The sequence below is a fragment of the Lynx canadensis genome, chromosome D1 (genome assembly GCF_007474595.2).
Source record: "Lynx canadensis isolate LIC74 chromosome D1, mLynCan4.pri.v2, whole genome shotgun sequence".
NCBI classification, from domain to species: Eukaryota; Metazoa; Chordata; class Mammalia; order Carnivora; family Felidae; genus Lynx; species Lynx canadensis.
This window is the reverse complement of record NC_044312.2, coordinates 74,759,338-74,786,836: the sequence shown is the minus strand read 5'-3', so window position 1 is coordinate 74,786,836 and position 27,499 is coordinate 74,759,338. Positions and strand designations below refer to the sequence as shown.

At 53.5% G+C, this 27,499-nt stretch overlaps 2 protein-coding genes and 1 long non-coding RNA gene across 3 annotated transcripts; 1 reads left to right on the top strand and 2 right to left on the bottom strand.

Moving 5' to 3' along the window:
- Positions 1–115: 115 nt before the first annotated feature.
- IGSF22 (immunoglobulin superfamily member 22) lies at positions 116–17,940 on the top strand. Its single transcript, XM_030333007.2, has 22 exons — positions 116–237; positions 2,310–2,441; positions 2,669–2,805; positions 3,955–4,054; positions 4,136–4,175; positions 4,379–4,553; positions 5,210–5,323; positions 5,815–5,977; positions 6,619–6,891; positions 7,825–8,109; positions 8,856–8,980; positions 9,077–9,218; positions 9,382–9,678; positions 10,746–11,048; positions 11,794–11,967; positions 12,178–12,306; positions 13,152–13,448; positions 13,900–13,988; positions 14,169–14,361; positions 15,112–15,411; positions 16,177–16,506; positions 17,764–17,940. Exons 1-22 carry the CDS (start codon positions 129–131, stop codon positions 17,832–17,834), a joined length of 3,978 nt encoding a protein of 1,325 aa, XP_030188867.1. The 5' UTR covers positions 116–128; the 3' UTR covers positions 17,835–17,940.
- Positions 450–2,694, bottom strand: LOC115525706. The gene is made up of 3 exons (XR_003972442.1): positions 2,627–2,694; positions 2,291–2,381; positions 450–1,078 (listed from the first exon to the last, which is right to left on the bottom strand). It is a non-coding gene; the product is annotated as an uncharacterized LOC115525706 (long non-coding RNA).
- A 1,271-nt stretch (positions 17,941–19,211) lies between the features above and the next one.
- Positions 19,212–23,623, bottom strand: TMEM86A (transmembrane protein 86A). Its single transcript, XM_030333006.1, has 3 exons — positions 23,496–23,623; positions 21,095–21,359; positions 19,212–20,734 (listed from the first exon to the last, which is right to left on the bottom strand). The coding sequence occupies exons 1-3, from the start codon at positions 23,514–23,516 to the stop codon at positions 20,298–20,300; spliced, it is 723 nt and encodes a 240-aa protein (XP_030188866.1). The 5' UTR covers positions 23,517–23,623; the 3' UTR covers positions 19,212–20,297.
- Between the last annotated feature and the right edge of the window lie 3,876 nt (positions 23,624–27,499).

Genomic DNA, 27,499 nt, shown 5'->3' with positions numbered 1-27,499 from the left:
CCCCGCCACACACACACACACACACACACACACAGAAGAGCAACTCTGGATCTCCCTCCTAGGCCCTTCCTTCATGGCCTCATCCTCTCCCTGGTCCTCCCAGGTGAGTGCCCACGCCTGCTGTCACCATGACGACCATTCACCACGAGCAGATGCTGCAGGAGCACGTGTCCATGGAGTTCTCCAGCTCCACCACCCACGTGCAGACCTTCTCCCAGACAACCAGGATCGTGGGAGGCAAGTAGAGTGGATGGGAGGGGAAATCGGGAAAGGGCAGCCTTTCTTTCTCCACATCCAGCCTCTGGGCGGCGACGGGGCGAGGGGCGGGGGTGGGCGCTCAGCCGTTATGAGTTCTGGGCCCCTCAGGAGCCCAATATACAAAGGACAACCCTCTCCTAACCTGTGCTTCTAATCTGTACTTTGATAAAGCTTCAGCCAGTGGAATGCTTACCCATAGGTCCGATCTCCAGGAAAACAGCTTAGGAAAGTCAGTCACATGCATGTGTGTGAGTGATTGATGAACTTAATTGCTTGAGGAGATCAGAGCCCGAAGCAAATGGATGTATCTCTGATGGCAGAATTTCAGACATGGAGGAAGCTAGGGAAGTAGCTACCTTATCTAGATGTGAGTAATGCTGACCCTGCTCCACTTCAGAAATAGGAGATTTGGAGCTGCCAGTGGAGAGGATGAAGACGTAAACAAGTGACCTAAGCTTCCAGGCTCTCAACCCTTGGGGACCGGACTTGGGGGAAAACAGATCCAAGGGAAAGCTGAGAAATGGTCTCAGAGCAGAACAGATTGTTTCAGTCATGTCTCTAGTGAAAAGAGATTAAAAGATGGCCAGAGGCCAAAGTGTCCAATATCCCCTCCCAGTCACCGCCCCCTCCCTCAAAGTCCTGGAGGGACAGAGTCCCTCAAAGTCCTCGTGCACAGAGGTCAGGGCCAGATGAACACTCTATCCCAACCCCTCCTGGTCAGTGAGGCCAGGCAAGTGGAACAGCTGGGGCTCAAGACCAGAAGTTGCAAACTTACGTGATGATAGCAGTGATTCTCAACCCCGGCTGCATATTCGATTGGCTTAGTGTAGCGGGGAGCAAGGAAGGGGAATGAAAAAAAATAACGATACATAAGTCTCACCCAGCTGCTAAATCAGGTGTATGGGTATGTGTGTGTGTGTGTGTGTGTGTGTGTGTGTTTGTTTTTCAAGCTCTCCAGAGATTCTAGCATGTAGCCTAGTTTAAAACCACTGGCCAGCAGGGTCCAGGCACGGAATATAAATGCAGAAAAAAAGACCGAAGTGAACTGCAGAGGACATCCCCCACCTCAAGGGGCAGCCGCTATTCACTGCCCCCGATTGTTGCCATATGGGGGGTATGAGCTCCATGTTGAGAATCCAGAAATGTGAATTTTTATGTGAAATCTCTCATTTTTTAGATGTAGGGCTACTTTTTGTTTGACCATTGTAGAGATTAAACATCTGCAGGTTACGGGCAGCCTGCACACTGCTTGTTTGACCCTTCTGATGGCTACTTAAAAGTGCGTCAGAACACGTTTTTCTCATCTCAGTCCTTCAGGCTAGTGGGGATAATAAAAGCACCTACTTTGCTGGAGTATTGTGAGGATTAAATAACATAACCTCCGAACTGTGTTTAGCACGGTTCCTGACAAAAGGAACGCGCTCTGTGAATCAGAGAAATTGTTAACTGTCAGCTCACTAGCCAACAAGACGGTCTGTAGTTTATGCTAAAAAAACTTTTCATTTTCCAAACATAAAATTACATGACTGCATTGAATATGCTCTCTCAGATGAGATTCCCACCCATAGCCCCTCTGGGCTGGGAATGTTTCCTGTCCCTCGCTCAAGAATCACTGCTCCTCCCATAGCAATGAATGCTAAACCACAGAAGGGCTAGGGGAAGGCAGACAGCAGAATTCAACTAAGCCACCGGGCCCCTCTTAAGGCTGCTGGGGGACTAGGATTTCCAGGAGAGAAGCCCAAGAGGCCAAGAAACCCCCATCAAAATAAATCTCCTTTTTAAAAAAGAAAAAGGTTGGAAAAAAAGAAAAAGAAAAGAAAACAATTGGGACCCGGTAACGTGGCCGGATAAACGTGATTGACCAGAGGCCTGGAAGAGGAGTTCGCTCCCCCTGGTGGCCGAAACGTGCCATAACACAACGACCGACTGACTAAAGGTCCTCCTTTTCTGGCCAAAGTCCCCGCGCGGCCCTAAAATGCTCCACCGTCCCCTCAAGAAAAGGTCAATCCTCCAGTCTCGGGCCCATTCTGACCTCTCGCCTGTCGCCACAGAGGAAGTCGTGACAAGGAAGTCCTCGAGCACTGTAGAGTTCTTCAGCTTGGTGACTCGGAGTACTGACATCCCTGCAGGCGAGAGCGTCCCCGAGTTCGTGGAGAAGCCTCACCCGGTCACCGCGCCCGAGGGTGTGTCGCTCCCCGTGTGTCCCCAAACCCCTGGCTGCTTTCTGTTCTTCTCCCGGTGCCCCAATCAGCACCACGACCCCACTGTCCCCCAGTAATGCAAACACTGGCGGCCCCAGGCCCAGGGGCGCTCCCCTGCCCGGGTGGACATGAGACCCCTGGGAGGAGGCAGGGTCCGAAGGTCCGACCTGGAGGCTAAGAGGTGAACTTGTGTCCCGTGCCCACTGCAGGGGATAAAGCTGTGTTTCGAGCCCGGGTGCAGGGGAACCCCAAACCCAACATCTCCTGGAAGAGAGAGAGCGGCATCCCCATCAAGGAGTCGGCCAAGATGTTCTACGACAGCATCAACAAGGAGCACGTGCTGAAGGTGCGAGGACCCGAGCCAGAGAGCCAGTTACGGACGAGGCCAGAGGCAGGGACCCCAGGGCATGCCGCCGGCCCCATCACGGACGAGAGAGCCACAACTGAATGAACCAAGAAGGGCCATGGGGAAAGAAGCTGTCGTTGCCCTAGAGGAGGGGCAGGATAAGAGAGGCCGAATCAGGAGTTGGGGTGTTGCTAGAGTGGGCAGGAGACCAAAATTAGGGGTGAGGCGAAGCAGAGCTAGGGCAAAGCCAAGGAGGGGCAGGAGACCCATCTCTTCCAGAAGGTGAGAGAGCCAAAAGGGAAGGGAGGCCAAGGCTATGGGCGTGGCTAGAAGGGGGCGTGGCCGTAGTGGGTGGAGCCAGGTTAAATCAGGGCGGCCAGGCACCAAGGGAGGAACTGATCCTAGGGAAGGGGTGAAGGTCAGGGTTCCTGGGCTCTTCAGGGGACACTTCTAGAAGACTCTGGCCAAGAGCTGATCATCCTTAGATCTAACCAGCTTCTGCAACTTCTGGTTCCAGACCCTTGAGGAAAAGGAGAGATGGGTCATGGGGAAACATGTCCCAATTGGTCCTGCGAGGACATACCATTGTGAAGCCTCCCCTCTCCCCACCATACAGAACGTTCCTTCTCCCAGTGGCCCCATTACTGGACCCTTAGCCCCACATAGTACACACAGGCTGCCCCAAGGTCCCCCTACTGGCCACCCCTTACACAAAGTCATTCATTCCGAGACCCCACTGGGCTGTGAGTGCCATGTTGCAGATACCAACATTCACCGGTTTCCTCAGCCTAATTCACCGGTTTCCTCAGGCTCAGTCCGGCACCTGTACAAAGGAGTAAATATGTGTTAAAGGAAGGAACACTCAGTCTAGTGGCAGAAACTGCACACAGTTACAACTCAGAGGAAATCCCTGTCGTCTAGCTCACAGCCAAGAGGGAGAATCCTGTGAAGAATCAGGCTACAAACACACACACTCACACTGATGGCTCCCTGGAACCTCCACATCATAGAGGCTGCTCAGTCCTCCACACATATACCCACACTCAGCCCCACTCCCCCTCCCCCCCAAAACGCCCTCCTTTCCCTCCTCACAGAAAGTCTCCCTGGGGTCCTCCTCACTCCCCCACTAATGGCTTGACTCTGATCCAGCTGGAGCCACTGACCTCCGATGACTCTGACAACTACAAGTGCATTGCAAGCAATGACCATGCAGATGCCATCTACACTGTGTCCTTGCTGGTGACAGAAGGTGAGCCAGCTCCCTCTTCCTGGTCTTTCTTTGTAGGGATCAGACTCCTCTGTCTGACCCTGTCCCCTTTTCTGTCTTCAGGTCATGAAAAAATGGATTTCAAAAAGATGTTGAAGAAGAGGTGAGGCTGGGAGGCTCCTCTCCCCAGGGTACTGTCCCTCCACCCTCCAGGCCAGAACTTCTCAAAGGCCTTTGGGGCCCTGAGTTAATGGCCCAGGCTCCAAGAACCCATGAATTAGGGAAGGGAATCTCAAGGTTAGGAGAGCCTCCCTCTGTCTTCAGAGGGAGGTGCTGAGCCCATGCTTGGTACCCACCCCCTCCCAGGGGACTCCCTGCTCCCAAGAAGAAGCAGAAGAAGGGGATAGGTGAGAAAGAGATGCTGGAGATTTTGTCCAAGGTACCCAAGAAGGACTTCGAGAAGGTCTGCATGGAGTATGGTTTCACTGATTTCCGGGGGCTGCTCAAGAAGCTCAAAGAGATGAAGAAAGTGGAGGTGGAGGTCAGTGACCATAGAGGGGTAGGGGTCTGCAGGCAGGGGTCTGGGTCTCTCCGAAAGTGCTGGTGCCTGTGTGTCTCCCAGTGGCAAGGTCTCTCCACCCTGTCCACACATGCTCAAAGGCAAGAGCAAGAAAGGATCTCTACTTCTCTCCCCACTACACCCAAATGTGTTTGCATAGACTTTGGAGTAGGATAGACCTGGGTTCAAGTCCCACTTCTACTGCCTTATTAACTGTGTGAACTGCCCCTCAGTTTCTCATTTGCAAAATGAAATTTCTACTTTCCTCTTTCATATGTTTTTGTGTTGTCATCATGCATTCACTCAACCGACTCACAATTATTGAGCATCTACACTGGAATTAGAGGACTTAGGTAATGGGCCCAGGTCCATGGTGACTATTCCATGAATGGAGTTCCTTTCTCATGGTCCATGGTGACTATTCCACGAATGGAGTTCCTTTCTCATGGTCCATCATATCTGTCTGCCCCTAAATCTTGCAGGCAGGCAGTGGCAGGAGGTTGGGGGAGGCACAGCTGTCCAATCAGCCTAGTCATTTCTCCCCAAACCTTTAAGGAGCTCCTCCAGAATTGGGTTAACAGACTGGGCAGGCCCCAGATGTCCCTGACACCCGCCATTTTATTATCACAATCTCACAGACCATCCGGATTCTGAAGCCCCTGGAAGACATAGAGACCAAGATTGACACCACTGTGGTCTTTGACTGCATCATGGAGCTGAAGGACCCCAATGTCAAGATGATATGGATGAAGGTGGGGAGGGGACACCTAGGCAGGGCCTGCCCTGGCAATATCATTTCCTCTCTGCACCTCCTCCCTTCACAGACACTCTCATTATCCGTCAACCAGGTCCTTCTTCTATTCCAGCAAGAGGCTGATGCCTCCTGGGATGATTGAAACTGACTGGGAGCTGGGCTCTATTCTTAGCTGTTTCATCACTTTGCTGTTTGATTTGAGATACTTACTTTCCTTTCTCCATGCCTCAGTCTACCCATCTGAAAAGGATGAGTTAGGTAGTCCTGAAGATAACATTAAGAGTTCAGGTCTCAAGGGAGGCAGGGACCCAGGGTCCCGCTTAGCTAGATGATGTGGCTAAAGAGATCTCGGGGGCCTCTGGTGTGTCTGAGGATCTTAGAGAGGCAGACGTCGTACCCTCCAGCTCAGGCTGGCCTTGGGGAATGGGGACCTCTGGAAGCCTCCTCCTAAACTCCTCCCTCAGCTTTTCTACCCATTTCATGAGACAGGATAATGAGCCACTGAGGATCCAGTACTCCCTAGGCAAGTATGATGTGAAGCAGATAGGCACCAAGTACATGCTGGTTATTACCAATGTGAACATGAACGACGCAGGAACCTACAGCCTGTCCGTGGGTGACAAGAAGATGAGAGCAGAGCTCACAGTGCTGGGTATGAATGTGGGCATGAGGGGGAACAAGGAGGATGCAGTCAGATCAGGGGAGGAATTGCCAGGGATGTGGGAGAGAGGACGGCGGGGCCATGCAGGAGAGGACTGCGTGGGGATGGACATTAACGGAGGAGGGAAACATGGGGCATAAGGGAGAGAATGAGACAGTAAGTGCCATGGGGCAGTGTAGCATCATGGTTAAGTACACAGTCTCCAGAGTTAGACTGCTGGGGTTCAGATCCCAGCTTCTGTCACTTAGAAGCTTGTGATTTGGGACAAGTTATTTCACTTCTGTTTGCCTCAGTTTCCCCATATGTAAAATGAGAAATCATAGTAAAATCTATCTATATGGGAATTAGATGCATCCTATGTGCACACTGGCTAGAAGAGTGCCTGGCACATATCTGAAACTACATAAGTACCTTTTAAAATTGCTGTGTTAACGTTACTGGGGAGGAGACCATATGACCATCATGGGAGGGGACTCCAGGATTCACAAGCAGACCGAAAGGAAGGATGCTTTTCCCAATTGTGGGCTACAGGAGGCCAGTGACCCCTGAGTCTTCATGTCCCCTCCATCACCCCACCCCTCAGGAGGGACCAGGGCTGCAGCCCAACGACTGCCCCTCCTACTCTTCCACAGATGAGCCGCTGAAGTTCTTGGGAGAGATGACACCAGTGAAGGTGACAGAGCGCCAGACAGCTGTTTTTGAGATCCGCCTTTCCAAGAAAGTGCCCAACTTTGTGTGGAAGTTCAATGGGAAGGAGCTGAAGAGGGATGAAAAGTATGAAATCACAGTGTCTGAGGATGGTCTGACCCACACACTTAAGATTAAGGATGCCAGACTCAGCGATGCCGGCGAGTTCTCTGCTGAGGCGGGGGACCTGGTACAGAAAGCCCAGCTCACTATTGACCGTGAGTGGTTGGGCCAGAGCTTGAGGGGTGGGCCTCATGCCACAGCCACCTCCATGCGGGCAGTCATCCATCTATCCACCCATCCATCCATCCATCTCTCCTTGCAAAGCCCTGTGATGGGTTCTAGAAAGACAGAGGGTTCTCTCCTCCACTAACTCCTAGTGTAGTGGGGGAGGCACCAAATGGACTTGGAACATAAGTTCTTAAGCAGGGAGTCAAGACTGGGGTCTTATTACCAGCTGGGAGATCATGGGTCAGGAAATTATTAGCCTTTCCGGCTCTAACCTTATATGTTATAGCACATCACTGTTAACCACTTGTATTCCTACATTAGAATTCGTTTGGAGAGTTACACGTGAGGCATGTCACACGTGGGAACCGCACTTGACTCCTGTAACGTGGAATCATCATGGCTGTGATGGTGGGAGACACAGAGGCTGTGGGCACCCAAAGAAGGAGCACCACTTAGTGATGTCAGAAAGGATGTGATGAGGTGATGGCCAAGTTTTACCAAGAACCAAAAGGAGTTCATATTTCAGCAAATGGGGATGAAGACAGGAAATTCTCAGCAGAGGGAACCGCAGGTGTATAAAGGCCCAGACACCAGAAAGACAATGCAATTATGGCTGGAGTTCCAAAGGGCCACTAGAGATATTGACTGCAGTGCTGTGAGGGGGTAAACTGTTATCCCATTTTACATATGAAGGAACTGAGACTCAGAGAGTGAATGCATTGCATACAGTCAGCTAGCAAGTAAGGGGCAGAGCTGGGACTCTCTCTGCCGGTTACCTCTGTGGGTCACGTGTTGCACACAAACACATTCAATGCCACAAGTCCCTGTGTTTCTGGGACCAAAAAGAGGAGTAGGGCAGCATGTAGCTGCAGAAAGGGATGTAGGGGGTTGGATGCAGATCCCAGTCTATCTGTCCACAGGCATCCCCATCAAGTTTGTGAGAACCCTAAAGAACGTACGTGTGAAAGAGAGGAGCCGTGCATGCCTTGAGTGTGAGCTGACCTCCAAGGATGTGACGCTGTACTGGAAGAAGGATGGGCGGCTGCTGGAGCGCAGCACCAAGTACAGCATGAGCCATGAGGGCAAACGAGCAGAGCTGGTCATTGAGGACGCACAGCTCAGTGACAGTGGCGAGTACACCGTGGTGGCCATGCAGGACGGAGACCCCACTGAATACTACAGTACTGCTGTGGTCACCGTGGAGGGTATGTGCTCACCCTGTCAGCTCCCACTGACCAATCCCCCCAGTCCTGGCGGTTCCCTGCCATGGACACTGATCAGCCCCCTATTGACTCCAGCCTCCTCAAATCATGGTCAGTTTCTACTTCCCAGTCTAATCACCCCCATCTACCAAATTCTGACCCTCTCTGACCTCCCAGGCCCTGAACATCTTTACCTCCTAGACCCTGGTCATACCCCATCTCTGGAACCCTATCCAAAATCCCTTGACTTTATCCATCCTTCACTTCCAGACTCTGACCATCCCCAGCAGCCCTGATCATCCGATCCTCCTTGACCTTGACCAGCCCCTGCTCACTAATCCTGATCGGTCCCCACTGACCCTGACCACCCTCAACTCCTAAAAACCCTGGGCATCCCACAGTCTAGCATAACCCCAACTAACCATCCCAACTGCTCTACCCATCTACACTCCCACCATCTATTCTTCTTCTTCAACTGAGCATCCCAAGTCCCCAGTGACCATCTTCCGATGAGCAGGCCCCCATTAACCATTTCCCAATGCTAATTGGACTTTTCCCCAACCTCCCACCTACTTGCTCCAGTTCCCTCCCTGACCATTCTCCTATCGCCCATTGACCATTTCCAAATCTCCTGCTCATCATAAATTATTTTGACAGACATGGCACCCCAGCCCCTTCCCATGGCCATCACCACCAGCCATTTTCACGTGAGTTCCTTTCACCCAGCACCTGCTCCCTTTCTCCCCCAGAGCGTCTGGCCACGGTGAAGAGCGGGATGTCCGACGTGCATGCGGCCACCGGGAGCCCAGCTGAACTGTGCGTGGTGCTGAACGACGAGAAGGTGGAGGGCGTGTGGCTCAAGGATGGCAAGGAGGTCCGAGGCAAGGGCTATAGAAGGGGGCCAAGGAGCAAGGGGTGGACTGGCCATACATTCGCACTCATGGCCGCCCCTTGCCCCTCGCCCCCCCAGATCACGGACTTGCCCGGCGTACAGATCGTGAAGCAGGGTGCAGTGCACAAGCTCATCTTCCCCAATATGGGCCCGGAGCACGAGGGCAAGTACACCTTCCGGGCCAAGGGCGCAGAGAGCGAGGCCTCCGTATTCATTGCAGGTAAGGTCACTGCCCGCTGTAGGCAAGACTCAACCCCTCCGGGCCAGCCCACGTGCTCAGGGCTCCTCCCCCACCCCCATGGGATCTCCTCCACCCCTCATCGCCCCACCCCCCACTCCTACCCGGCGAGCCTGCCCTACCGCCGCCCCCCCCCCACCCGCAGATCCACCTACCATCGACCCGTCGGTGCTGGAGGCGCTGGCCGCGCACCCCGTGACTGTGAAGGTGGGTCACACGGCAAACATCAAGGTGCCCTTCCGGGCGAAGCCGCTGCCCAAAGTGACGTGGTACAAGGACGGCATGGAGGTGACAGAAGAGGAACGTGTGTCCATGGAGCGCGGGGAAGACCAGGCGCTGCTCACCATCTCCAACTGCGTGCGTGAGGACAGTGGCCTCGTTCTGCTGAAGCTCAAGAATGACTACGGCACAGCCACAGCCACTCTGCACCTCAGCGTGCTGGGTGAGGGCTGGCCCCCCACTGGGCTGAGCTGAGGGCATCTGCTGCTCTGGGCTCAGGGCGGGAGGCAGGCTGGGGATGGGAGCTGGAGTTGGGGGTTGAGAATGGGATCCGAGTGCTGGCTTTGCACCAGAAGCCCGCTTTCTAAGTTCCTCACTAGGTGGCCTTGGGCAAGCGGATGAACCTACTGAAGCCTCCATTTCTCATTTGCCATGGGGTGATTTGGGGCTGGTTTTGGTTTTTGTTGTTGTTGTGTCAGGAGTTTTGTTTTCAGTATCTATTTCAAGTGAATTTAAAGCACATAGCAGGGCGCACAGCACATAGCAGACCTTCCAGTGTTACTGACTTGGAGATGAGGACATGGTTGGAAATAAGGTAGAAATGAAGTGAAAGAGGGGCATTTAGGGATAGAAGTGGGGTTGGCGCGGGAGTTTTGGGGTTGGAAGTGACATGAAGTGAGGGTGGGTGAATGGGGTTGAGGACAAAATGAAGCTGGAAAGATGGAAGGGGCTAGGAATGGGGTTGGGGATGGGTTGGAATACAAGAGATGAGGAGCTGACCTTAGCTCATGGTCAACATGCAACACACACACACACACACACACACACGCCCATGCCATCAAGCTGTGGAGTGAGAAGGTTTGGGTTTTGACTCAATTCAACAGCATGACTGAACCCCTCTTCTGTGTTCTCAGCTCTGAGGATACAGGGATGGAAGTATTCCAGCTGTTTCTCAACCCAAAAGGGATGAAAACTGGCCAACGTGTAATTATAACATAAGATAAACTATAATGTCACAAAGCACTGGAGTTCTGGAAGCTGCGAGGAGGGGGAGATCTTGTGTGGAAGGGGACAAGCTGAGACAGGGGCTCCCCGGGTCCCCAGTCCACCTATTCCTAGGCAAGTGAGAGTCTCAGGTGGCCAAAGATCAAACCCTTTGGGCAAGTCTTACAAGGAGGCACAGCGAACACAGAGAAGGGCGAGGGAAGTCTATGCCCCAGTTTGGTGGACCTCTGGCAAGTGGGATAAAGCCTTCCTGGTCCCTGTTGTGATGCTATCTTCTGTCCTCAGACCGTCCGAAACCTCCCCAGGGCCGGGTGGAATTTCTGGAACTCTCGGGTAATTGTGTGCACATGAAGTGGAAGGCCCCCAAAGACAACGGTGGGCGGCCTGTGACCCAGTTCATAGTGGAACGGAGGATGGTCGGCAAGAAGTCCTGGATTAAGATAGGCGAGGTGGACAGCAAACTCACGAAATTTGCCACCAACAAGGTAGAAGAGGGAAAAGCCTACCAATTTCGTATCCTGGCGGTTAATTCAGAAGGAGTGAGCGACCCTCTGGAAACAGATGAAGTGTTTGCAGGAAATCCCATTGGTCAGTGAGATAGCCCTATGCTCAGTGGGAAACTCAGGGGTCGGGATGGAGGCCTTCGGCCAGTGAGGGATGCTAGTCTGTGGGGAATTCTGTGGGGTCACCTCTGTGGCTATCCGATGAGACAGATGGAATCCGGAGTACGAGCAGAACATTATCTTGGGTAGGAATTCTCTACTTTTCCCAGTCAGATCACATGCACAACACATCCCCCGTGTGTATGTCCAGAACTGCATTCAATTGCAGGGAAATGACTCCACTTGTTTCTCCATTCCAGAAATCACCCCAAATTCAAGTGAGAGTAGTGTTACTTTAGAGATAACCTTGAATCTGTTCTAACTTTTCCCCCAAAGAAGCCCCTTGACAACATGGGTATTTGAATTATGAAAGCGAATTAACCTCTGGCGACACCCCTCCCAACTAGTCTCCATGTGTCCATGTGTCAAGACAGTACATTAGGAACTGTGGCTTTGGGGATGACAAGGGTCGAAAGAACCAAGTGGGCGATTCTCAATCTGGGCTCCACAGAATCACCTGATGTCTTTAAAAACATGCTCATGCCTGGCTTCCACCCCCCAGGCCAATTACATTAAACTCTCTGGAGGTAAAACCCAGACATTAGTTAAGAATCATTGGTTTAAGGTGTTTTGTTTTGTTTTGTTTTTTTAAGGAGGGAGCCAGAGATCAACATGGGGTGGGAAATGTCTACATGCTCCCCCTCCTAACCTCTGCCCTCTGTCTCCCACAGAGCCCCCTGGTCTTGCCTCCCAGCCTCAAGTGACTGATGTGACCAAAGACAGCATGACCATCACATGGAATGCCCCTACCCAGGATGGGGGAGCCCCAGTGCTCGGCTACATTGTGGAGCGGAGGAAGAAAGGCAGTAGCCTCTGGGTGCCGGTCAACAAGGAGCCCATCCAAGGTGAGGTCCTAGGGAGAGAGGCTCAGGAGGACCAAGAGAGGCTTTGCTGGGTGGACCTGTGTACTTCTGCTGCCCTGAACATACTCTGTTCCCCAACTCCTTTGAGGATTTTCATAGCATCCCGCCACCCCCTAATCCATGCCCTCTCACCCTATGGTCTCCCATCTCATGGACCCCCTGGCCTCAGGACCCCTCAAACTCCTATTTCAGGTACCAAGTGCACTGTGGATGGTCTCCTGGAAGACACAGAATATGAATTCCGAGTTATAGCTGTGAATAAGGCAGGCCCTGGACAGCCCAGTATGGCATCCAACTCAGTGGTAGCCAAGGACCCTGTCAGTGAGTATGGGGTGCCAAACCCCAGCACGTAGTAGAATTATCTGATGCAAGGTAGACAGCCGACTTCTTCTCTGGGAAAGCCTAACAGGATGACCCCTCCACACAGTCTCCACTCTGTGGGAGCTGCCAGCCTAATAGAAGGACAGGATTCACACATAAGAGAAAACCAACAAATAAAGATTGGGCAGGGTGGGAAAAAAGTTATCAAACTTTGAGCATTTCTGGTTAGGCGAGGTGGTAGAGGCAGGTCTGAGGATTGGGTAGGGGGATAGTATAGTGTGGATGGTCGGGAGGGGGCTGAGTTTGGGAGATGAGATGGGGGTACCGCACACGAACGGAGGCGGTGGAGATGGTTGGGCTAAATTAGGGTGGAGTTTAGAACACAAGGAAACTGATGGGGCGCCTGGGTGGCTCCGTCAGTTGAGTGACTGACTCTCGGTTTGGGCTCGGGTCATGATCTTGCGGTTCATGAGTTCGAGCCCCGCGTGGGGTCCCACGGCTGACAGCGCGGGGCCTGTTTGGGATTCTCTCTCTCTGCCTCCCCCCTGCTCTCGCTGTCTCTGTCTCTCTCAAAATAAATAACCTTAAAAAATAGAATAGAAGGAAATTGAGGCTGTAGGGTATGTTGAATTTGGAAGGTAGTGACTTCAAGGGTGAAAGTGTTGAGCCAGCGAGAGAATTGAACTTGGAGGTTGTTGAGTGCGCAAGGTTGGCCTTGAAGGTGTGAACTGGGTGTCAGAGGAAGAAGTGCTGACAGCTAGGTTTTAGGGGTACCGGGTGTGGGAATGGGCACAGGGATGAGTACGGATGAGTTGGGAGGCTGACTGGATGTCTCTGCCACCCAGAGCCCCCAGGCCTGGTGCAGGGTCTGCACGTGTCTGATTCCTCCAACTCCAGTATCTCCCTGGCCTGGCGGGAGCCTGCAGAGGGAGACCCACCTTCTGGCTACATCCTTGAGATGCGGGCCGAAGACACTAAGGAGTGGTCCAAGTGCACAAAGATCCCCATCTCAGGCACCTGCTACACGGTGGGAGGCCTCACCGAGAGGCAGAAATACTTCTTCCGAATCCGGGCTGTGAATGAGGCTGGGGTTGGGGAGCCTGTGGAACTGGATGAGGGGGTTCGTGCCATGCCACCACCAGGTGAGGACGCAGAGAGAGCTGGGGTTTAGGCCTCAACATCCCAGCTCCATACCTTCCTCCCTAGGACCTCATCCCACAGGGGAAAACTGGGTGATGCTATGGGCAAGAAGTCGTCCATACTTGTGCCTGGACAGAGCCAGGCGTGACCCGCCCCCACCAAAAACACCCCACTCATTGTATGCTAAATAGTATCTACTGTGTGCCAAGAGGGGTGTTGGAAATACAGAAACAACTAAGACACAGGACCTGCCCTAGAGTCTTACATACTAATAGGGGAAGACAGACGAGGGACAAATAAATGCTTCACAGTGTTGGGGCTGCTAACGGTCTGTATGGGCTCTAACAAGAGCATAGAGGAGAGGTTGGGAAAGGCTCTGGATGGGGAGGTTTAAAGCTGAGTCTTCCAGAGAGAGAGAGGTCCATGGCCCCACCTTGGTCTCTTCCCTCTCAGCTGCCCCCAAGTTTGACCTCAGTGCCCGACTGAAGAGTCACATGGTGGTTCGTGCTGGGACAGCCCTCTGCATCCATGCTGCCTTCTCTGTGAGTTGTTCCAGATCCTGGCCCCCAGATGCCCACCGAGATGGCTGCTGTAGCTATCAAAGTCTCTGTCTCGGCCCCTCGCCAGAACCCTGGCACTAGAGCCTGGCAGGAGACTTCTCAACAGTGGGAGCCCCAAATATCACCTGGGTGACCCCAGTGCCATCTCCTGTCACCCCACAGGGCTCACCACCACCTAACGTGATCTGGCAGAAAGACGGCATCCCCACCAAGGGCAGGGAAACCATCACCAAGGGCAAAAACCATTCTCAGTTCCTCATCAACAGCACCAAGCGCTCTGATTCAGGGGTGTACCGCATCTTGCTCCAGAATGAGTTTGGAGAGGCATCCTATGACATCCACGTGCGTGTGGCAGGTATGACAGTAGGCAGAGGCCTTGGGGAGGTATCCTTGCACACACTCCAAAATATAACTCCCCACTGCTGCTCGAGTTGGGGGAGTTGCTATCACTGTCAAGCCAGGCCTTAAGGTAGTGAAGTCTTGTCTGGCACCACAAAACAGGACTTTATTGGCCTTTGCCTTAATGGGAAGGTTTCTTTCCGCTTTTTCTCAATGCCGTGAAGCCCTAGAGGCATTGAACTAGGACCAAATCCTTGTTTCAGTTTCCACACGCATATCTGATGAGCTTTGAGGCATATGCAGAGGATGGATGGCAGAGAGAGAGAGCAGAAAATGAGTGGGAATCAGGAGCGATAGATGGAAATGAGTCCATTAATAATTGCAGTGGCCTCATAGTAGTGAGGGCTAGAAGCTTTATAATAAAGCCTTAAACTCCCAAGGGATGAAGGGATAAACTTTTATTGAATAGTTACTATGTGCCAAGCACTTTACTCAGCATTTCTGTGATAGTTATTGTGAGCCCTATTCTGCAAACGAGGAAACCGGTCTCAAAAAAAGATAAGTCACTTGCCCAAGTTCACAGGGCTGGTAAATGGCAGAGCTACGCCTCAGAAATAGTTCTTTCTGACTCCAAAATACCAGCGGCCTGAGACTCAAAGAAGGGACATTCCCCGTCTCATCTTCCATGGGGCTTGGCAGGTGGCTATGGTGGGGCATAATTCTTCAGGCCCCCAAGGGTGGCTGTTGGACCTTGTGGTTGTTCCAGATTTTCCGCGGCCGCCCACAAACCTACAGCTGTTTGAGGAGGTCCCCAACACGGTGACTCTGACCTGGAACCACAGCCCTGACGTGCAGGAGGATAGTGAGGCCCACTACGTCATCATGAAGCGGGATGCCAGCAGCCCCACCTGGTTCACAGCAGCGGAGCGCGTCTTCAGCAACAAGTACACGGTGACCGGGTTACTCCCTGGCAGGAAGTACTACTTCCGAGTAGTGGCCCGGAACGAAATCGGTGACAGTGACCCACTCGACTCCAAGGATACCTGGCTCATCGTCAAGGACAAGAGTGAGTCAGGAAGCTCCGGGGTTTGGGTTATATCCCTGATGGCAGGGATGACATAGGGATTGCCAGGGGTACCCGGGGTTTGAGGTAAAATCTGAGAACCACTGAGGCGGAAAAGGCTAACGTCAGGGATGCTGGGAAGAGAAGTAGTGATCCAGAAGCCTAGAGGAGGAACTACCTTGTACTTACTCTGAGGGGGTGGAGGTGGGGGGCACCCTTGGGGGTGGGGATGACAGTGGAGGTGGGGGCGCCCTTGGGGACGGGGATGACAGGGGCAGGCCGGCTGTTTAGAGCTGAGACGTGGTCCCCTGAGCCAATGGGTCACGGGGATGAGGGCTGGGGATGATGTCCAGGAACCCTGGAGGGAAGGGGCTAGGGGTGGAGATTGCGTCAGGAAACTGGAAATGAAGAGCTAAATGGAGACTAGCAGAGACCACGGAGGCTGACCTGATGCTGGAAAAGCTCGGATGGAAGTTAACAGCTCGGTCAGGAAGTTGGCAGCTGGAAAGAAGTTAGGACCCCTGGGTCTGGAAAAGCGTGAAATCCCACGCACTGGGTTTTGATAGTGGAGCCCTGGAATGACAAGGGAGTGGGAGGGTGGCCGAATGGAACCTCGGGTGCCGGCGTAAGGTCAGGGCCCCAGGGTTGAGAGGGCGTGGGAATGTAGCCCAGGCCTGGGGGGCTCCTGGGAGCCTTCGAGCTCTCAGCGGGCGGGCATCGGCCGGGGTCCCAGGCGCGCTCACAGCCCACCGCGTCCCGCCCGCGCAGTCGAGGACCTGAGCGCCAAGCTGAAGCCGTATGAGCAGAAGGACTGGCGCCACGCACCGCGCTTCCTGATCCCGCTCAAGCCGCACACGGTGCTGCGCGGCCAGGACTGCACCATGACGTGCGCCTTCCTTGGGAACCCGCGGCCCACGGTGACCCTCTACAAGGGCGACGTCAACATCACGGCCAACTCCAAGTTCTGGTACAACTCCACCAGCGGGGTGTGCACGATCGTCATCCCCACCTGCACGCTCAAGGACAGCGGGGAGTACAGCGTGCTGGTGGAGAACGAGCTGGGCAAGGACCGCAGCAGCTGCGCGCTCACGGTCTACGGTGAGGGCACCCGCAGAGCCCGCCTGGGGGCGGGGAGGCGGCCCTGCGTCCCATCTGGGCCAGAGGCGCAGGATGGCCGTCTCGGGGTGCATTTTTTCATTTACTCTGCCAACAGGTGGTGTAAACATTTCACCAACGGGCCGTACTCGGTGCCTCTCCCCCATCCTCTCGATGTCATTTGTTACATGTCTGGAGCCTCCAGGCTTGGGAGTTTGCAATCCCTCGGTAGACTGTAGTTTGCAACCCTTAGTGGGCCTAGACTTGCCTTTGAAAAAGATACTGGTGATCGGATCTAACCCAGACTGGCCAGGCACAATCTCCGTGGCCGGGTTCTGGAAGGAATTTTTATGTTTACGAGATTTTACAAGTGATTCTGATGTGCGACCAAGATTGAAAGCTCCTGGTCTAGGATAAGGACAGGTGGGAAGCACCAATGGGAGGACGGAACGGAACCTAGTGGAGACCCTTCCTCTGCACAGGTGTGCCACACCTCTACCCAACGTGTGTACGTGCAGGGGAAGTGTTTTCTCTTCCTACACACTCTTTTCACAACCACACAGCTAGTAGCAGGACCTCTCCCAATGCAGAGCTGACCTGCCCTGCTCCCTTTTACTTAAACTCCCTAACTCTCCCATGATCTTCTGGAGGAAACCCCAAGCAGCAAGGCTCCCCACACTGTCTCCCCTGTCCCCCACGTCTACTTTTCCAGCCTCATCCTCTGCCGCTCCCTGAACTCTCTGCGGCGGTCCTCTGGTGTCCTGCTGTGAGTCCCATTCCTCCGGGAAAGACCACGTCCTGTCGCTCTGTCTCTCAAGTACTCAGCTAGGTATCTGGCCCTGAGATGATGCCTCCAGGGCGGCTGCTGAACTGTGTGACAGAACTGGGCCAGGGAAGGCACTGTGGGAGACATCCAGCTTTCATTCCACAGCTAGAGAAATCCCTGACAGCTTAATTCTGGTTGTAAGCACATGGGCCCACGGCCCTGGCTCCACCACCGTCCAGCCACGTGACCTTGGCAAACCACTCTGAGCCTGTTTTCTCATCTACTTCTTGGGGGCTGTCTTGAGGCTTAAATGAGATAGTGCACAGAAGTGACTGGCACAATGCCTGGCAAATATTGAGTTCCAAATAACTGGCAGCTCTTGGCCCCACACGCTCAGCTGACCTTGGGAGACGGGGGCCTTAACTGCAAGTCCAGCAATTTGGAGTTTCCCTTCCCCCTAGCAACACTGACAAATACTTGCTTTGCTCTTTCAGACAAGGATGACAAGTCAATTCTAGCGTCAGTCACCGAGAGTCTGCAGAAGAAGTCCAAGCACCTTATGTGATCTCCGGCCCAGCCCAGGCATCGGGAGGATGTTGTTATAGGTGGTTTCTGGGCCTATCCTGTGTGTGTCCCCAGTGACGGCGGCCCAGTTCGCTCCCTGGTGCTTGTCAGTGAAGTCATAGGACAATAAACTGACTAAGCTCACCCCTGCCTGTTCCTGAGGTTGGCATGGAGCAGGGACCAAGGATATGGGCTCGGGAGTGGATGGGGATACAGAGGACACGCACCCCCAGAGCTTAGTCCAAACCCACCCGCATTGGGGGTGACCAGCCGCTTTTTGACTGGGCCTTGGCTTGCCTTCCCCTCCTCTGCAGCGACATTGCACCCTCCCCTCCCCTCAGGGCAGGGGAGGACGCATCTTATAGGCTTCATTCTTCTCCGTCCTCCCCCCTTCACCGCCCCCCCCCCAGCACTTCTTCACCAGGTAGATCTGCCCTCAAGAGTTCTGGGGTTTGAAGGGATCAGGGCCTTGCTTCTTTAGTGTCTAGAGTTCCTGGTATTTGGGAATTAATGCTTCTCAAAGCTAGAAACGATTGGTCATCCAGCTCACTAGGTCTCATACTTAGGTTTTACTGCAGAATCTTCCCCATTAAAAAAAAATTGTAAGAAACTACTGGACTCCAAACAAGGATGGGGGGGGGGTTGTCTCTGGGCCACTCTCTTCTACTTATCCTTTTCCTGTCTCCCACCAGGTATCTCTGTAAAAATCCTAGTCTGAAAATCACTAATTCACCCACCACCCACACGGGGCTGAGCCTCCTCTATCCTGTCCCCACGACTCGACAACCCTTTTACTAATGGCATATTCACCACCACCCAAGGCTTTCCTCTCTGCTTCTGGGTCAGAGCACTGCCCATTAAGATGCAAATGTCCCTGGAACAGGGTGACACATTATTTTGCCAGAGCTTCCCATCTAAAGTACAAATCAGCTAATCTAATCTTACTCCTCCCCACTGTTTAATGGAGCCCAGAGTTCAAGGAGAGAGGAAACACTTGAAGGGAATCTGGATCATTTTGGAACAGGCAGTAGGTCCGGGAGGAGGCGGGCAGCAGTAGAGGGCACTGGGTCACTAAGAGTCAGCAAAGGTGCTAGGTGTCCGTGCACAGGGGAATGCATCAAAGACAAAATCCGATGGTGGCAGATACTGCCCATCCCCCACCCTCCTGAATTATATCCACACCCATACACGTGACCAGGGAAGGGAGACCCACTCCAACAGGCACCATGTCACCAGAGCCAGGGAGCCAGCCTGGCGCCAAGATGCACTGGCCAGCACTGTGACCCAGGCTGTAAGGACATCCAGGGCCCCTGGCACCATGCCCCCACCCCTTTCTCTCCAGGACAGGCACACGCCACACAAGCAGACAAGCAGAGCAGCCAGTGGCCCTTGGTTTTTATTTTTTTCACATGAACAGCAAAGGATGGCGTTGTCCCATCCTTGCTCCTTTTGCATTGAATGTGCCTTAGGTCTTATGACCCTAGAATGTCATTGGAGCCCTCTCCTCTTGCTCCCAGTGCAGAAGGGGCAGAGAAGAAAGCACTGATGGTGGTGGGATGGGGTCCCAGCTCTCTAAGCCAGGCTCAGCACCCCCTCAGCAACTCCCTGAGGCCCTCTCCCTATAAGACTTAGACAGCAGGACAGAGACAGATGGCACAGAAAGACCCAGACAGTCTGGGAGACAGACCACACACACACACACACACACACACACAGAAATTCACACGCACAGACACACATACAGGCTGGCCCCTTCCTTTGGTATAGTTCACCCTAACCCTAGGGATAGGGTCTAAAGGTGGCGGTGGTGGTGGTGGGCCTGAGCTCTGGACTGGCCTCTGAGAGAGATGGGACCAACTTGAATCATTGATAGCCCAAGCTCCTAGGCCAGTGAAGTCCCCAGTCTTCCCCACCTGGGCAGACACCCCTTCACCTTCCCACCCGCCACTTAGAAACGGAGATAGTTCAAGTAACAAGGATAGATGAGGGAAAGGAAGATTCCATTCTCATCCAGTCTTCTCACCTAGGGGCCTGTGAAACGGGTTTCAAGCCCTGGGTTTGGGTCATCTCAGGTCAGATTTCTCCCCTCTTCACTCGACTCTTGTGCAGGTCAGAAAGAATGGGAGTGGGGTGAGTCAGACTCTTCCATCTAGAAGCGGGGGGAGGTCAAGACGCTGAGCACCATTGCCCTCTGGAGGGGCTTTGACAGCCCCTACGGGGTTAGAGGTGGGGAGATGTCTAATTCTGGCTCCAGCAAGGAGAATTAGGCTGGCTCTTTTTAAGCATCGTTCTGGAACACCGACTTTGCTAGAGAGATCCTTTTCCTGCTTACCCCCCTTCAAACGTGTACATTTCCCCAGTGGTATCTACTCTCCAGGTCAGTCCTGCGGCCATCCTGACTCAGTTCTTGCAGGTTCTGGACCCCTCCCCCAGGAGGAGAGAGGGGGAACCACGCCCTGGCTTCTCAATTGGCCTTGCTCAGTCTGTAGTCTTCCACTGGCTCCCGGCTCTCAACAGCTGACAAGGCGATGAGCATCTGGGCAGCATAGTAGGTGGACATGATGAGTGCCCGCGAGTAGGGCACAGGGAAGCAGAACTTGTTGAGGGCGATGGTCAGGTCTGAGATGATAAAGAGCAGTGCACCACTGCCTGCTGCCAGCTCAGTCCAGCGCCAGGCTGCCCCAACCAGCCGTAGTCCTGCCATAGCCCGCCAGCCCATGAAACTGATAAGGGCCACATAGACCCCCACCAGGTAGGTGAAGGCACCTGAGAGGCCTGGGTAGAGAAGAGCATAGCACAGGCCCGACAGCACTGCCATCACCAGACCTGTCCGAAGAGCCAGTGGCCGCATGCCAAAGGCCGAGGCGTAGAGCATGTGGGTCACAGCAAACATCAGCAGACCTGGGAGTGAGAGGGGATGAGGGGATGCTGAGGGCAGGCTCGGATGAGTAATGAGAGACATGGGGTGGGGGGGAGGGGAGTGCTTGGGATAACTCAGGAACTTTGTTTGGGGAGTATCAGGGGTGGGAAGAAATCCACAAAGGTAAAGATACCACCCCCTCCCCTGAGGAACTCCAGAGCCGATCACCAGATCCTCTGTAAGGCAATCCTCCAATAAGGGTCCCACGGTCTTTGGCCTCACAACCCCTCAGATGCCCCATATTCTTGTTCAAAAGCTCCCTCTCCCAAATCCTTGGCCACCTAAGACCCTCTAGCACCCAGCCCCAGGATTCCTCCCAAACAGCTACTGTGGCAACTGACCGTGCACAAAGTAGCCCTGGTCTTGCCAGATGAGGAAGGCATCACCAAGAGCGGAGAAGACGAGCCCCACAAAGATGCGGGTGGCACTGGGGTGGGTCAGCAGGAATCCTAGGCCATGGGCCAGAAGGAAGAGCCAGAGGCAGAAGATGGGCAGGCACTTGATGAGGGCGCTGACCCACGATGGGCTGGACGAGGGCAGCCAGAGCACAAAATACACGCAGGTGGCCTTGAAGAAGGGCACCAGCTTGGGTCCCTCACTCTTCACCTGGAGGACATAGGACAAGGGCAGCACTCAGCACTTATGAGCTCAGAAGATCACAGAGGTGTTCAGAGCCAGCACCCTCAGCCCAGACGTATACCCCAGAGCCAGGCCCACCTTCCAAGTAGGGAGGGTTGACACGCAGAAATTCAGTCTGGCCTGTCCCAACTAGCCAGCAGAGTGTGAACATACCCATCATCACCCTGAGGCTTAACTGATTAGGAAGGGGAGGGGCTCCGCTTTCCTGCTGCCCACATCCACTCTTGGCCCTAGGGCAGGACCAGAATGGTCACTCACTGAGCAGAAAACAGGTCTCGGGACAAAGTCCCCTCCGGCAGGCCAATGCTTCTCCTTTCCTGGCCCCTCCCTGTCCCTCCAAAACCCCTTTAACCCGTCTCTGCCACCATCAGCCACCAGCTGTCTGGAATGGAGTGAAGTCAGCAGGAAACCACAGAGACGCCACAACTAGCCGCCTTGTGATCTTCTGCAGTGGGGCCAGGGCACAGGCTGAGGGCCCTGGCAACACCGGGTGAGTGCCAGCAATGTGTGAGGGTGGGCACCTCAGCCCCCACAGGCTCTTTCCTTGGCCAGTCTGCTCCTCAGCCTCCACTCCAGCTGCCCCTAAAGGTACCAGCCTAAAGGTGCCAAGAAGGGCAAGGAGAGGAGATACGGATGCCGGCTAGAGAAGGATTTCAGGGATTGGGGAGTTGCAGGGGGTTGTCTGTCGGTCAGTCTCATTTCTCTGAGAACAAGAGCAACTCAAGAGCTCATCAGAAAGAGGCAGGAAGCGGGGGAGGAGTTCTCTTTCCAGCTTTTGCGCTGGAGCCAGCAGACCGGCTGGGAGGAGATGTGGAACTGAGAGGGGGGAAGTAACAGCAGCTGACTTGGCCTCAGATGGATCAGGGGGGAGGGCCACTAAAGAAAGGTGTGTCTGAGGCCACTGCAGGTACTCTCCAAGCTAGGGAGGGGGGCTACTGCAGATATCCTCAATCTGTGACACCCTGAAGCTCCTTTGCTTGGGCTTCTGGTACAGGGTCTCTGTGGATGGTTCAGAACGGTTGAGGTTCCCTGTATACCCACATTCTGCCCAAAATGATTGTGCCTCTGGCTGGGTGAGCTGTCCAGCACAAGGCTCTGGGAGCACACTGACTTCCAGACTGCCAGTTACCTGACGGCTGATCGGACTGTGATGAAGGAGGTTGGGAAGAGGCAGATGGGTAGGTCCAAGGTCCAAGCCTGCCCTTGCTCTGACGGGAGTGAGAGCAGGGAGAAAAGATGACTAAGTCCCTTCCTATGGAGATCTCCCCCCATCCAGGCTCGTCAGGGCAGGGGCATGGGCGGAGGAGGAGACTGGAGGAGATGGACAGCCACACAGTCCCCAGTTCTCCCCATCAACCACCAGCCTGCCCTTGGAAGCATCAAGGTCTGCTCCATACCCGTCCCCCAGCCCCATGTGTCCTATGAGGAGAAACAGGCAGTAGTAGCTGGCGAGACTTTGACAATCATAGAGAATCCAACACTAGAAGAGGAAGGGTGGGGAAAAGAGACAAACGTTCGAGTTGAGAAAGTCTGAATGGGAAGCAATGTCAAGGGAGAATGACCCCTCTTCCTCCAGCACATTACCAATGCTGCTTGGACTCAGGGACATCCCCTCCTCCCCTCCCCCCCCCCCAGACTTGTTTATGAGATAAGGAACCGAGGGAACAGATTTGGGCCAGGATTCCCAGGAGGGCCCAGTCACCCTCCTGCCCTCCCCACCCTCTCCCACGCCCTCTCCCACGCCTCCCTGTGGTCTGCCCACGCAGAACCGCCGGCTAGCTGCTGTCGTCTACCTCTCCCCGGCAACCAGCCCGCCGACCCGCGTCAGACACACCGACATCAACAAAGTCACGCTTCCGAGTCACATGCCCACTGTTTTCCTCCCTCCGGCAGGCGGCCGGGCAGGGGCTGCGTGGAGGAGGGGCGCCGCGGGTCCGGGGAGCGGTGGGGGGGGGGGGCCTTGACAGCGCCCACCTCCCTCCCGGGGACGCCGACTGCCGCGAGATCCCTGCCCCTTCCACGGCCCCCGGCGGCCTGGCCTGCCGCAGCCCAGTCCCCAGGCCGGTGGGCGCCGGACACTGGCTCGCTCGCTCGCGCACTCACCACAGTGACTGGGGACACCATGGCGGCGGCGGCGGCGGCAGCGGCTGGCACTCCGCTCCGGGCTGCAGCGGCCAGGACGCGCCCGCGGCCAGGTGAGTAGGCGAAGACGTAACAAAGCCCGGGGTGACGGACAATACCTCCCGCTCGCCGGGCGCTGGGGTTTCTGTCTGCGATCCCCACGACGTCATAGCACCCACGGCCAATGAGCGGCCTGGAGTCGGGGGGCGGGGCGCTAGAGACCCCGCCCCTCTGGGAACCTGGGCCAGGGCATCCCAGAACGTGACCGTGACCCCCCCAGGCCCTGGACGAGGACCGAGCTTGACTGAGAGACAAACACATTGCTGTAGTGTACACGCGGCCACACACATCTTCTCCTAACCCTGGGGATGCAAGGCGATTCCCTCCCGTCTTTGAACATGCAGCACACACAGACATAGTTACGATTAGACCCACAACCTTCACTGCGTACCCACACACGTCTACAGGACACACAATGGGCAGGGTACACACAGTCTTCAAGCTGAAAAGAGACACTCAAATAGGTACACAGCAGCCCATAGACTCGTAGTCCTAACGTATATACAAACATGTACAGAATCACAATTACCTTTAGGCATCATACAAGTACTCAGACACAAACCCAGAAACCGCATTTGGACTCCCATCCCTCATGGTAAAAACAGGGACACATATACAGGCACGCAGCAGCCTCCGGAGCACCGATACTTAATTGCTCTTGGGCACATGCCTCTCATAGCTCAGAGAAGACAGTAACACGAGAACATACCAGAATGACTTGACAGGCAGACCTGAGCATACTTAAGGACCCGAAGGAGTATACTAACTTTCTCAAAAATCCAGCTTAAGCAAATTTAATGTCTGTATTACACAGACTAAAGGTACACAGGCACATTTGGAACCAAGTCTCATCAGAACCATGGGAATTACATGGGTGGACAGGTATGCAAATGGACTGAAATCTAGTCCCAGTTTTGCCACTTGCATGCTGTGTGATTGGTAAATCACTTCCCCTCTCTGGCTTTGATTTCCTTATATATAAGATGAATGCATAATCTGTAAGTTTCCTCCCAAGCCCAACGTGTTGTGTAGCATGGGGACGAGCGGGCTGTTGGTGTCAGGAAATACAAGTCCAAGAGGCTTCCTGAAGACAGAGATTTCAGATACTTCTTAAAGTATGACCGGGGGTCTTTGACCTGCAGTAGGAGGGAAGTAGCTGTGTGCCAGGCTTTGGGGACTCGGGTTGGGTGGGAGGGAGTAAGCAGCCCTCATTAGCCCTAATTAGTAGCCAACAAGGAGTTTTAAACATCCTGGGATGACACTAAGGCCCTAGTGCTGGACCCCAACCTCATGCTGGGCCAGGAGAAGCCTATAGGCTACCTTCTGTGAGCCTCCCACAATGGGCCTCTTTCTCTTTTGGGACCTGCCCAGCTTTCCCCAAAGCCTGTGCTGACCTGACACCCACTTGGAGTGGGGAGGAGCCCTCTTTCAGTGATGGAATTGACAACCAGAGATTCAGAGCCAGGGGAAATAGGGTGAGAATCAAGACTTGAGATTGGGGGTCACCCACAGCCTTCCCCCATCCCCTCCAGGCCCCTTCTGCATAGAGCCTCAGTGGGCAGTGAACTCTGCCTGCCCTGCTTTATCCCCAGTCAGGGTCTGTGGGGAGACCTACCTTACCAGAATGGGAAACTAGAATTGCTGCCCTGGGGACTTGGTGCAGCGCGTGCACACACACACACACACACACACACACACACACTCCTTCCTGCAGTGTCCTGCCTAGGAAAAAGATTGGATTGAGAGTTACCAATACTGTACTTAGTGCTAGTGATTTACTAGCTATGTAAATCTCTGTGACTCCCTAGCTGTGTAACTGGGCACATCATTCCATCTTTGGAGCCTGTGTTTCCTCATCAGAAAATGGAGAAATAGGGCTAGAAGATATGTGCAGACGTTTCAGTTTTCCAGCCAAACCCTTTATTGTCACCTAAGGGATAGTTCTCAGAGCATGGCTGAGTCAGGGCACTTTTCATTTTTCTTCATGTTAGTTTCCCTGTGATAAACATGAGAGAATGGGACTATAAAAGTGGTTCTTAACGAGCGAGACGTGTCAAAATTACTTGGGAAACTTTTTAAAAACGTACATACCCTTGTCCTACCCCAGACCTACTAATTGAGTGGCACAGATCTTAATAAGCTTGGATACCCAAATACCCAATTACATAAGACCTAGAAATGTCATCTGCAGGGCCTGAGCCAATGCTTGATTACTCAATAGGCAATAATCATATATATGGGTCACATGCAAAGCAGGGGCATGTCCCCCCTGGTTATTCTCTGGTTATTCTCTGTCCTCTCACTACCCAGTTCCATTCTCGGCCCTTCTCTACCCTACCCCTGGAAACTGACCTCTATGAACTGTATTTCCAGGTCTCACTTGCCCTCTGGCTTCTGATTGAGCTTGGCTCATGAGAGTCAGAGGCAGATCTGAAGGTGGAAGGAAAGTGTGGGTGGGGTTCCCCCTCACCAGCTTGCTGGGCTGAGCTGAAGTTCTGGCAATGGCTGTGCTTCTCCATGGCTGCACCTACAGGCTCCTGCGCTGGACCTCAGACTTAGGGATGGCAACCTCTCTCTGCTGTTGCTGGTCTTAGGTAGGTGCCTCTCCAGCCTTAACTGTTTTCCTTAACCCTGCCCACATCTCTGCTAAGAGTCATCACATTCTCTTCTGTTGTATTTTTTTTAACGTTATTTTTGAGAAAGAGAGAGACAGACCATGAGTGGAGGAAGGGCAGAGAGAGAGGGAGACACAGAATTCAAAGCAGGTTCCAGCCTCTGAGCTATCAGTGCAGAACCCAAGGCAGGGCTTTAACTCATGAACTGCGAGATCATGACCTGAGCCGAAGTTGGACGCTTAACTGACTGAGCCACCCAGGCGCCCCTCTTCTGTTGTATTCTTGAGTGTACAAGCACCTGGACTGATACAGTTGCCAACAAAGCAAAGGTGATGCCCCCTTCCCAAAAAGAAGGAGCTTATGCAATTTCATGTCTATGGATAAGACTTCTTGTTTGTTTCAAAAATAAAAGTTTAGGGGCACCTGGGTGGCTCAGTCGGTTAAGCATCTGACTTTTTAAAAAATTTTTTAAACGTTTTTATTTATTTTTGGGACAGAGAGAGACAGAGCATGAGGAGGGGAGGGGCAGAGAGAGAGGGAGACACAGAATCTGAAGCGGGCTCCAGGCTCTGAGCTGTCAGCACAGAGCCCGATGTGGGTTCGAACCCACGGACCGTGAGATCATGACCTGAGCCGAAGTCGGACGCTTAACCGACTGAGCCACCCAGGCGCCCCAAGAATCTGACTCTTGATCTCAGCTCAGGTCTTGATCTTCAGGCCACGAGTTGGGCTCTGCACTGGGCGTGAAGCCTACTTAGGGAAATAAATTAATTGGGACGCCTGGGTGGCTCAGTCGGTTGAGCGTCCAACTTTGGCTCAGGTCATGATCTCTCAGTCTGTGAGTTCAGGCCCCACGCCAGGCTCTGTGCTGACGGCTCAGAGCCTGGAGCCTGCTTCGGATTCTGTGTCTCCCTCTCTCTCTGCCCCTCCCCCATTCATGCTCTGTCTCTCTCTGTCAAAAATAAATAAACATTAAAAAAATTTTAAAGAAAATAAATTAAATAAAATTTTATTTTACCGTTTATGTTTTTGTGTTGAATTGCATATTACAGGGAACAGAAAGTGGGATAGGGGCCTGAAATCAGGCATCCCTTCCTTTCTGTACCCAAAATGACCTGTTAGCATGGTCTTTTCCTCACAATTTTGTAACTTTTTTCTTTACTTGTCTATCTCCCCTGTAAGAGTGTAAGTCCATTCACCCATTCATTCATCCATCCAACAAATGTTTACTGGGCTGCAAGTATGTATGATCCACTATTTAGATGCTGGGGGCTAAAAACTGCAGTAAGATATAGGTTCTGTTCTTGTAGA

What these genes read in the sequence shown, in the direction of transcription:
- IGSF22 (XM_030333007.2), top strand. Translation starts at nt 129, where the DNA reads ATGACGACCATTCACCACGAGCAGATGCTGCAGGAGCACGTGTCCATG. An exon ending in TGAAGAAAGTGGAGGTGGAG is followed by an intron (nt 4,554 to 5,209) that starts GTCAGTGACCAT and finishes ACAATCTCACAG; the next exon opens with ACCATCCGGATTCTGAAGCC. An exon ending in TGCTGTGGTCACCGTGGAGG is followed by an intron (nt 8,110 to 8,855) that starts GTATGTGCTCAC and finishes TTTCTCCCCCAG; the next exon opens with AGCGTCTGGCCACGGTGAAG.
- TMEM86A (XM_030333006.1), bottom strand. Translation starts at nt 23,516, where the DNA reads ATGGTGTCCCCAGTCACTGTG. An exon ending in TGGTGTCCCCAGTCACTGTG is followed by an intron (nt 21,360 to 23,495) that starts GTGAGTGCGCGA and finishes TATGTCCTCCAG; the next exon opens with GTGAAGAGTGAGGGACCCAA. An exon ending in CCAGGGCTACTTTGTGCACG is followed by an intron (nt 20,735 to 21,094) that starts GTCAGTTGCCAC and finishes TCTCACTCCCAG; the next exon opens with GTCTGCTGATGTTTGCTGTG.